Source organism: Heloderma suspectum, chromosome 1 (assembly GCF_057233095.1).
Source record: "Heloderma suspectum isolate Gila_16-S chromosome 1, 16-S_ref, whole genome shotgun sequence".
Taxonomy (NCBI): domain Eukaryota; kingdom Metazoa; phylum Chordata; class Lepidosauria; order Squamata; family Helodermatidae; genus Heloderma; species Heloderma suspectum.
In genome coordinates, this window is record NC_139458.1 from 356,615,404 (window position 1) to 356,627,410 (window position 12,007).

The 12,007-nt window shown below is 39.6% G+C and overlaps 1 protein-coding gene across 2 annotated transcripts in view; it reads left to right on the forward strand.

Annotated features, from left to right (window-relative positions):
• Window positions 1-12,007, forward strand: part of PACRG (parkin coregulated) — a 386,078-nt gene that overhangs the window by 215,810 nt on the left and 158,261 nt on the right. For both annotated transcript variants that reach the window (XM_084827984.1, XM_084827983.1), the window contains exon 4: window positions 1,592-1,741. In XM_084827984.1, the coding sequence (XP_084684110.1) occupies window positions 1,592-1,741 (150 nt within the window). The remainder of the gene's footprint in view (window positions 1-1,591; window positions 1,742-12,007) is intronic.

Here is a 12,007-nt window from a genome sequence, read left to right on the forward strand (position 1 = left end):
TAAATGATCTAGCACAGTTACTGCCAGAGAAAATATGCAAGTTAAACTGCTTTTGTTTAGTTACACCCACAAATACTGAAATATGGGGAGAAATCCATTTTTTTCTTTGACATGCTAAAAATTGCAGTATTTAGAACTAAATATTCCTGTGAAAACAGGGAACAGCTCTGGCTGTTCCTTTCTGTTAATGTTCTCATATGGACCTAAGTGGAAAATCTGATCAGCTTCTTCTGAAAAAGCAAGTTACAAGGTAGAAATAAGACTTTTGGTCAAGAGACTGTTGCACAACATGTTATGCAAGCTGTTCTGCAATCATAGCACAAAGCATTGCACATGGTGTTGCACAACGTAATACGACATAATTAGACTAGGTGTTGGTTTCACTGGTTCAGACAGTGCTTGTGCAGCTGTTAGCAGAATAATGCCAACTCTTGTCATTTTTTTTTCTGCTAGTGTAACATTGGATATAAGCCAATGACTTTACAAGGCACTCTTGTTTCAAGGAGTTTACTTTAATGAGTCTTGCTTCTACTTTTATATTTAAAAGCATTCAGTGAATAAGGGGACAATAGTGAAAATCAAGTGCCTCACCTTGTGTGAGTGGAAGTTCTGCTAGTGCAAAGTCACCATTATATACAACCCATAATATTTATTTGTTATTTTTAAAAATGTTGGGTTTCATACTTTGCCAGTCTTTCAACATTAGAGACTCTTGCATAGCTATGTGAGTTGGCTTTAAAAAAATCTGCTATGAGAATTAAAGCATTTACAGCTTGTTTCCATTCACGTTGCATATGTGTGTAGACATGGTAAGATTAAAACCTACAGTTTGTGGCATTTGCTCCCAAGCTGCATAATTTTGGTGTAGGAGGCCAATAATATGAAGTATTTTGCATTCAAAATATACATTTGAAAATATAATTAATTTTGAAATACAAAAGAGAATACAACATCCCTTGCCTATTTTTATGAAATTGAAAATGGAACAGGGACAAAAGGTATTATTGAAAGCAATGGCAAAATTCAGCTGCCTGAAACTACACAAAAATCTCTCAAGTAGGCATGAGAGAATCTTATCAGACTGTTTGTCTTTTAAAAGAAGCCTACAAGCTTTTCTCCATAAACATTAGTCTCATGGTAGGAATTGTTAATTGAAATGAATAAAACAATTGCTAAGCTAGCAAATACAAACAGGCTAATTGTTGCACTAGAATGTCTCTGTTGTCAACCTTCGCGGGTTGCCTTTGCAGTTCCATTAGTCCCTGTGGTACTTACTGATGGCTTTTTTCTTCTTTTTTCTGGAACCGGTAACATAGGCAGCAAGAAGGAATAATGAGCTGCCTTCTTGGGGTTAGTGAGGAGTCAGCACAAATTGTGGGAACAAATAACAGTCAGACAAGGGAGTGTTTTATAACATTGGGCTGCAATCCATCTTTGGGCTCCTTCAAAGCTGGGCTAATAAAGGCCCACTTACAGTCCCCAGCAGAGTACAGTTTAATTAAATTTGTCCATTAGAGGATTTCCCCCCTCCCTTATACATTCTTGAAATTAATTCTTCTGTTTTCTGCTTGTCTCTTTTCCTTTATCAAAGATGCGCTGAACCTTCGAAACCGGCAGGTCATCTGCATCACGCTCAAAGTCCTCCAGCACCTGGTTGTGTCAGCTGACATGGTGGGGGAAGCCTTAGTGCCCTATTATCGTCAGATTCTCCCCATTTTAAACATCTTTAAGAATAAGAATGGTGAGTGATCTTAGCAGTTCTGTGTCTTGCAAGCCCTCCAGCAAAGAGGGGCTCAAGGCAAGGTTAATTAACAATGCAGTTAGAATTTACTATTGCATATAAACTCAGATACATTTGGCACTTTCTCTGTTATTCCCCAGCGATGTAGTGAAATTCACAACTTCATTTATTACTCTTTACACGTAGAGCTTATTCAACACATTACGGAAGCACTGGAGCAGTTCTATAATTTTCCAATAATTAATTTGTAAGGTTTTGTAGCACTCTTTTAAATGCATTAATAGATTGCATTTCCCCCATTTTCAATAGACAAGTTAAGATCCAACTCTTGATCCTGCTTTGAACTTTGCTAATTGGTAAAGTTTATTGTTATTGCTAGCCACCTTGGTACCCAATAAAAGGAAAGTTTTTAATTGGTTCTTTCAGTTTTAAGGGCAATTCAGTTTTAAGGTATTTGTTGTTCTAAAATCTTTCTATTTCTAGGGTGCTTTCAGACAGAGGTCTTCTAGTGCTAACAATCAAAAGGCATTGTGTAGCTATTCTGTCTTTTCTTCTTTAACGGGTTTTTTTTCTTGTAAGAAAAAAGACAGAGGAAGCAATGAGAAAACACAGGAGGACTACAAATGGAAGATGTCATCGTCTGGACCCCAGTGAAGTTTTGTGAATGAGGCAGTGCAATTGCACAAAAAAAAAGACTTATCTGGAAGCACCCTACCAAGTTATTTACACTGCTCTAGCCAAGTAGTTTGGTGCTGCCATTGAACAGTTAAAATATTTCAGAAAAGACAAATTTTCTATTTAGTTCAAAATCCTAACGTGCATCTTACTTTTAGTCTTTAAAAATGAAGACTCCTTAACTAAGGATTATTTTATGAACTTTGCATACCTGAACCTGCTTGCCATTCTTTGTATGATATCAATCTTGTTTAACCCCCCCCCCCGCCCCCAAAAACCCCCAACAACAACTCCTGGTATGTCTGATTGATCACTTTTGAAGTAATTACCTTGAATTTTATGCTATGCTATTTTTATTTTTTATGTATCAGTGCACATTAAGCTAACTCAATTGTCGAGAGCCATGTTAATAAATACTATATGATTTGCAGGATGCCCATGAATTCCTGGTGTTTTAATAATATATTCACATGCCTTACTTACTGGTAATCATTTCACTCATATTGCCACACTATACATTATCTATTAAGTTCAAACATTATTTGATGCAGTGACAGTAGTCATTATTTGGGAAGGAAAGTTTACTAATCAGTCAGAGACCTTTGATTCATGCAGCTTGTCTATTAGATAATAAACAATTCAAATAATATCTGGTTCTATTTTATTCAAGACCATGAATGAACAGTAGCAGGATATGGAATATGACATTGGTGAAATGTGAGATTGTTCTGATCAGTCTTTGCTTTGACATGTACATGGAATTCCTGCACAAGCAAGTTTTTCCACATTGTCTTGAATGGATGTGACAGCTCTGTGTGTACATATCTTTTTCATATATGTGTGCAGCCTCTTCTTCTGAAAAAATTACATATAAAGCAAATTAAAAGGTTAAAATAATTAGTGATTACCCAGTGTTATACACTGGGTTAATATACAGTACTATATTAATCTTTTTTTGGTTCTGGGACTATTCTGCCTAGAATTATATTAAGAACTTATTGAATCCTAATTGGCTTTGTTATAGCTGTTAACACCCTATGTTTTAATTGATGGAAGTCCAATTACATTCCTGCACTGGTCAGAGAATTAGAACTATGAATGAAATAACTGAGGCAATAAGCTTTTATAATAGCTGTAGGTCTGTTGGTGTTGCATTGCATCATTTGCTTGAGTGCGTTGCTTTCTTCCTTCTTGCTTGATGAGAACCCAATAGTTAACCTTCACGCTGTTTAAAAAATAAGTTAGGATCATGTCTGTGGCATGACTTAGGTCAATTGTCAATCTTATGATACCACTCTGATCTATTTCCTTCTTGAAGTGAATAAGTACTAAAATTTGGTATATTTTTACAAGCACTTTCCAAAATGAATTATGCAGTGGCAATAACAAAATAAAACATTTTTTTTAGTATTTTAAAGTGTATTTGTTAAAATAATGGACCCTTGTGTAGTTCATATTCTAAATGGAGTTTCATGAAGGTGCCTGAGGTAAATAAATGTTTAAAAGAATTGGAATTCATAGTATGCTTTTTAGGCAGAAGACAGAATTTATGTCAGAAGGGGACCAAAGGGAATCATCCAAGCTGAGCATAAAGCACCGTCGTGTGTTGTGTTATATGGATATTAGAATGAGCGTAAGGAGTAGAAATTAGTTTGAAAAGTGTTAGACAGTTGTGCCAAGCAAACGCTTTCTGCATAACATAGTCAGGTAAACGAAAATGCCGTCGATCTCCTTGAACAACGATTATATGCTGTCAAATGAAAGCAACCTTGATGGTTTTATGTGCATTATATACCAAAGACATTTTCATGTCATCAGTTTATCTTATTCAGTAGTGATCGATAAGAGCTTGTGAAATGCTTTGTAGATTAAATGGTGCAGAATATTTTAAAACACAACCCTGTCAACCTCAGCAGTATACAGAATCAAAGCCACAGATTAAAAATACATTTATTTATAGCGCAATCCTATACACGTCTATTCAGAAGTAATCCCCACAGGGTTCAGTAAAACTTATTTCCAGGTAAGTGGGCATAAGATTGTAGCCTTAATAATTTTGTTCTATTTACATCCCAATTTGCTAAAAGATAAGACCACATACGTTGTTGTTGTTGTTTTAAAGGAAGGCCATCATTATTGGACAATAAAACGTTGGCTGCTACTGTTAAGGATCGATGTTGAGCAACGTATGTATCTCCTGCAAACGTCAGATTAATTCTTCCAGCAGTTAGGGGCCTCCACATGCAGGCTTCAAACCTAGCAGGTGGTCATGTGGGCTTTCCAGGGACTGCTGTTGTGCTGAGAGCCAGCATGCGGAGCCCCAGGCTGCTGCAAGCATGTGCACGGTTTAAAAAAATGTTTTTAAAGAGCAATACAGACCTCGTGCTAAGTGCAACCCCACCCCACCCCTGAAATTTTCAAGGTTTTCCCACGCCTCCAAAAGCTGTAGAAATTTTCTCCACAATTTCGCAGGGGACAGATGGACCTGTGAAACTGAAGAGCAATGTTTTACCCACCTTTAGTACAAAGTGACATGGCCAAATGAGGCAACAGAAGGCAATGAATGCTAACCCTCTGGAGAGTTTCCTGCCACAGTAGTCTGGCTGGTTGTTTAGGGAAGAAGTTGCAACACCATGGAGTTGAAATACCTCCTTCACATCCTAAAGTGTCTTGCAACAAAGCCTCACAATGGAGTGAAGGATATATTTAATGCATGAGAAAATAATCTTGGGCTATGAACGTTTACTTTTCGCACTTCATCCATTCTACAAAAAGAGCACTGTACCTCATTTCTGCTGCAGGTTAAAACTGAGTAGGAACAAAAGTCACTAGTCTTAAAAGAGCTGAGAGTAGTTATTCCTCAAAAGAACACTGAAAAGTAAGGAATAAAGGTAAATTACTTATGGGAAAAATGCTGTTATTTTTCACTGCTGGGCCTAAAACAAGTACAAGATGTGGGTGTGCAGAGTTATTGGCTAAGAGAGTTAAAAAAAATCCTAAAGTTCACAGTGTTCAACAAATTCTAAGACTATGCAATCTCTCATAGAAAAGGACTTTTAGTACTTGAAAAAGGTAGCACAAACTGCATCTCATATGTTCTTAAAGGTCTGGAATTATGGAATTTTTCCTGTCATGCTCAGATGGGTTTGCCTTAATTCATTTTCTTTTTCCATACAAATTGTTTTAGTTTACCTGCTCCACAGTAGCTGTAACATGATATCTCTGAGAAAGTTACAAAAGCCTGCTATACCTGTTTAAGTGATAGCTTTATTTACAGTGCAATCATTTGCATGTCTTCTCAGAAGTTCAATGGGACTTAGTTCCAGGTAAATGTGCTTACGATTGCAGCCTTCATCACTTGAACATCTGTATTCAAAACCTTATAACATACAATCTAACACATTTGAAGAATTATAACGCTTCCTGTTTATTATTGCTGTATAATTTGTAATTACTTACTAATTTCTTAGATAAGAATGCACTATTAGCCTGTGTGAAATACAACTGACTCAGCAGTGATTAATTTAAAGTTATTAATATTTAGCAGTTCCTTCTGATGTGTTAATAGCCTAATTTGTTCAGCATCTTTAATGACTGAAAAAGAAAATAGAAGGTTCACCAAGTCAGAGGACATGCATCCTTTCAGCAAATGCAACAACATCAAGACATTTAATCTCAACCCAACAGAATGATGATTGACTAGTGACTATAAAGCGCTTGGCTAGTAGCTGAGAGCCCTGAATTCTGTCTTCTTTAGAACATGTTATCTTTAAACAACGGCCAAATAATGCATAGATCAATTTATACATCTGTGAAAGGAGTATAAACACATAGGCCAAAATCCAACATTGCCACTTGTGCAGTAGGACTTTCCCTTTCTCCCCTCCGCCCCCAAAAACCTGCTCTGGAAGGTCCCCCGATCTTCCAGAGCAGATTTTGTGGGTGCATAGGGAGCTTCAGGCAGGAGGGGCATCACTCCCTCTCTGTTGTGCTGACAGGAGCTGTTATATCAGCAGGAGAGGCTAATTGGATACAACTCATCCTTTTAATTTTTTCCTCTTTGCAGTCTTTATTGTTGAGGGAGTGGCTACAGTCACACTTGGGTTCAGTGGCCAGCCACAGTGGTTGGCCACTGTGTGAACAGAATGCTGGACTAGATGGGTCCTTGGTCTGATGCAGCATGACTCTTCTGATGTTCTTATGTTCTTTCTCAATGTGAATAAAAAGTAATTACATAATCCCTAAGTAATCCCTAAATCCAGAAAAATGAAAGTGGTACTATATATTATTTGAAACATGGAGCTGCCATCAAAAAGAGCAGCTCCGTATTGAGCTCCTCTCAAGTGGATTTATCTGGTGTGCAGATGTTATTACACTCTATGTTTTCCGTTCCTACTCTACATCATTGATTGTTGCTGGCTGAAATACACAGTATAACATCTGGACACATTGGGCAGTATCCAGTGCTACTCCTCCCCTTATGCCACTGATGTGGTGCTAGCATGAATGACTTCTTGTGCAATGCCAATAGTGTATGCTTGCGTGACGGATTTCCCCAGAAAACCTGTTGCACCAGAATACACTATTGGTGTTGTGCTAGAGGTCTCTTATGCTAGTGTTACATCAATGGTGTAAGCAGAGCAGCAGTGTTAGATACTGCCCACTGTGGGTTTTATTACACATTATAGAGGTGGCGGAAGGAACTCAAGATGGGACTGTTATTTTGGGTGGCAGTCCCATAGAATGCTATTCTGCCATCAATTTTCTGGATTATTGCCAGTGTGACTTTGAGCTTGGACATGACACTGAAACTGCACTTGTGATGTCAATTACTCCTTTGGATCAATAGAGCAAACAGCATTCCTTGACCATACAATTGGATCTACTTGTTTGGGGAGCAAGCCCCTCAGGAACACCAAATGATTGGTAGACTTAGCCTGTAGCTAGGAAACCCCTTGCCTTTTAGCCCATGATGATGATGATGAATGGAAGAACAACAAAGGAAGAAGGGTGGCTTGTTACCTATACTTAAGACTGCTGAGATGTACAGTGGGAGGCAGAGAATCCTCAGCAGTAGATTAAATCACAAAGCAGGGGAGATCAGCCATTCCCAGGCCACAGTAGGGCATCCACTGGAAAGGAGAGCAAACACTCAAGAGATCTGTTATTCCTCGGCCACTGCAGGGCTTCCACTGGGCAGGAATACAGGGCGAGGGGCACAAAAGATGGGTGCTCGGCTGAGAGCTCCAAGAGTAAGTCAAAAAGAGTGGCTACCAGCAGGACTGCACTTGAAACCACACTAAGCACAGAGGTTCTATGGCAATTATAATTTTAAGCGGGGAAAAGACCAAGACGTCTACTGAAAAGGGGTTTTCCACGGGAATGAAAGGGCAGAAAGGCCAGCGTTACTTTTTCAATAGGGAACTGTAGGCACTTGATGGGTGAACTGGTGCTAGGTAGAAAGGTCACAACAGTGCACAGAGATATCCAAGAGTCAGTTAATGAGTGGTAGGATACACTGGGCAGAATCCAACAGGTTGCTTACACCCCCACTGCCCTGCCAACTGCATTGTGCAAGCAGCCCCATCACTTGCGCAATGACAATTTAGTGCTTCCATTACTAATTTCTGAAAGGAGGCAGGTCAGCAGAGCTCACACAAGGGAGTTTCACTTATTTCCCTCCTTCCAGAAACGAGTGTTGGTGCTTGTTTCAGGGCTTCCTTTAGGAGGCTCTAAGTCTCTTTTATGTAAGCAGTGTGTCCTGCTTGCAAAACAGAATTGGCGGGACCCACTGCTTGTGGAAGTGAATTGGCGGGGTGGACAAGAATTGGTGGGGGCCTAAACACCCTGTTGGATTCTGCCCGCTGATTGCATTAGGGTGCAAGCGAGATTGACTTATCATGTCCACTAATTCAGGGACATTCAGGTGCTAGAGTGGAGGCTAGTCCTGACAGTGAAGCCCTGTCATCAGTGAAGCCCTGTCATCCTTTGTCAGCCTGTCAATGGTAAACCGTCAAAATAGAGGCATGGGAACAAAATGGAAGTGATCTGGCAACAGGTGTTTAAAGGTGTTGGTCATGAGGTGATGGTGATACAACTCTAGTAACTGAGAGAGTTTTCTGGAACCATTCTTGAGCAATTTTTCTTTGTCTTTGTCTTATCAGTGAAGTGCCAAATGGTTTCATCTATCTGTCTATCTACTTATTCAAAGTATTTTTTTACCCACCCTTTATCCTAGGATCTCAGGATTATGTACAAGAGGCATGAAAACCAAAATATGGCACAATATAATAAAATCATAAAGCAACATCACAATAAAAACAAATCAAAAGCATACAGAGGGGACTACATAAAGCAGTATACTGCTTTAAAATGCCTGGGCAGATAAGTAAGTATTAACCTGGTGTTGAAATTGTAGCAGCATCAGTGCCAGCTGAGCTTCAGTGGGGAAGGCATTCCAGAGAGGGGGCACCTCACAGAGAAGGTTCTCTGCCCTTGTTCCTGCACAATGAGGAACTATTGTGTAGGAACTACACAATTTCCCCTGTCCTCCTCTTGGCAATAGGCCATGGTGAGGAACATAATTGGGGACAGATGACCCTTCAGCCAGCCCCTTGTGGGCTAGATGATGGAAGGTGGGTATGGCCACACCCATGCATGTTATCTGGTCCCCGGCCAAAGCGCTGGCTGGAGCTTCTCCAGCCAGCGCTTTGGTCAGGGACAAGCTTCAATTGGGATAGATATGGGGCTGACAAAGCTACCCCAGCTGAAGTGCTGGCTGGAACCCCCCCAGCTGGCACTTAGTTTGGGAATAGGCATCACCTGCCCTATACTTTCCCATTGGTGAGTATGTGAGGTGGGTGAAGCTTACAAGGAGAGGTATCCTTGCTGATATTGCTGATTGGAGAAAATAGGGGGAATTCCCTTCCCCGCTAGCCATCAGGTGTGGAACTTCAGGGATAGGGCTGAGCTTCAAGGAGTGGAAAGGCCCCATGAGAAGGATGGGCTGGGCTGGCAAGCCCAACTGGCTTGCAGCCCAGTAGTTCCCCATCCCTGTAATAAGCAACTGCTCATTTTTTCATCCATGTAAAGATGGTCATGATCACTCACGATTGGTGAAGGCATAGAGCTGGATGTGTGAATAGTATGCAGTTATGTATCTCCTTGTAATTTATCTCGGGACTTACCTCTCTGTGCTTAGTCAATATCCGGCCATAGCTGGGGCCAGAATGTAGGCTAGCTCCTTGATCCTGAACCCAGAATGAAAGTCACCATGATCATCAAGTTTTAAGGCATGGGTTGGGCACAAAGATACTTTTTTTTTTTTTATGAGGAACTGTCTTCCCTGATCATGAATGCCTATATCTTTTGTGACAGTAACAGTGCAGAGGAGCATAAGAGTGAACATTGTTTTGGACTTGCAGGTAGTGCTGCATCAGGAGGGACAAGAGACCCCATCCCTCACCAGATTGGAGCACAAGTGTCACATCTAGCCCAGAATACTAAGTGGAGCATGCTGGAGTAAAGTTCCTACTAAAGTAGGAATTACTGTTGCTAGTCCTGATGGAATTACCTAGAATGGCACCTTCCAGTGCATGTGTCTATAACAAGCCTTCTCCAACCTGATGTCCTCCAGACAATTTGGACTACCCTCCCAGCATTCCTGACCATTGACCATACTGGCTGGGGCTGACAGAAGTTGAACTCCAAAACATCTGGAGGTCACCAGGTTGGGAAAGGCTGGGCTAAATCCTAAGCATTTTACTTAGACATAAGTCACATTGAATTTAATTCCATGTGCTTCCTACTTGATGTTTTTAGGATTACAGCCCTATGCATGTTTACTTGGAAGTAAGTGCCATTGTGTTCAATGGGGCTTACTCCCAGATACATACATATAGGATTACAGCTTCAGAGTATCATTATGCATTTTCAACCTAGGAGTGAAATACATTACTTTATCTTTAACAAAGAGATGGTTCCATGTTTTAGCATTGTCTATCACCATGCTTCTCATGAGCAGATTTGTCAATAGCGGCTTTACAAATTTTCTACACTTGGAGTATGATGGCATATTTCTCTTAGAATTCCTTCAGGAGAACAGGTTAAGTGATTTACAAGAAATTATATTTATTTTCTGCATGGTTCTTCACTTTTCATGAATGTTTGTAAACAAATATGTTACATTTTAGGGGGACATATGGTTTCAAATTTGTTTCACTTCTTAAAGTAACATATTTCTGTGTTAAATCTGCAGCGAAACGTTCTCGTCATTTAATGATTCAAATGGGTTGTATTTATTTGTCACACATATTTTGAATTAATGTTCTCAATTAAGATTCTATTCTTGGGAGAATATTTCTGTGAAAGACAGTGCAAAATTGCTAAGCTCTGAAAAATTGATTCTGCTGTATCTGCACCTGGCTTTCAGTTTGTACAAGATAAAAACAAGGACAGGGAGTAAGCGCTGAGGAATATCAAAGGGAAAACCATCCCATCCTCCATCTCTGCTCATTTCTAATTCTATGTATCAATCTTTAAACTTCCTTTTAGATTGTAACATTCACATTGAACACATGTAGTTTACCCCTCATGCAATTTCAGATGCTGTTACACATTTCTAGATTAGGAATGGATACATCTGTCAAGTCTGATCCTGCTTAGTTTCTCATTTTTCCTATATTATGTGTATTCCATCCAGTTTTTGCATCAGTTTGCAATTTTTTAAAAGGTCCACACAAAAATTACTTCGTATTTTCATGCATATTTATCTAAATGTACATATTTTTGTATGCACTTTTCCAAATATACACATGTTTGTATGCACTTCTCTAAATATATGAATTTTTGCAAGCAATTTCCCCTAATATAATGAGGGTTTGTGTGCATTTTTCTCTATTGTATGCATTTTTGTGCACATTTCCTCCTGTTATATGCATTTTTGTATGCACTTTTTGATCTACAGATCAAATGCACTGCAAAATTGTATCACTGTATTCCGGTTCATGTGTAGGCTCAGGAAGTGTGAATTTGGGAAGTTCGTATTAAAATGCGAACCCAATTTTTTTCTCACCCATCCCTGTTCTAGATTATTTCAGGCTCACATAACATCTTTTTCCAGAATAGCCTTAACTGGAGCCATGGGGCAGTATCTAATACTGGTGCTGTGCCTCTGCTGGTTCTGTGGTGCTCATGGGACCCACCACAAGTGCAACAGGAAATAGCACTTCTAAAAAGAACCCCAGAAATGAGCAGAAATGTTAGGTTTTGAAACAGAATATGTCACTGCGAGCTCTGCTGACCTGTGTCATTCTGGAAATGAGTGTTTCCTCTCATTTCCCATTGCTTCAGAAACTGATAGATTCTCATCGCACTAGTAGTTGGTCCTGCTACCACGCAGGCAGCATTGGATATTGCCCATGAATACTAATGAGCCATGAATAGTTTGTACAGAATTGTACAGAATAATGTATACTTAATGATTTGAGCAGACCCTTTTTCAAGATTCGTGATTCTTTCTTTACATCTCATGTTTCTATCTTTGCCCTTGTTTCTCCTCCTACAGGCACATGCACACCCAGTGCATTTGTG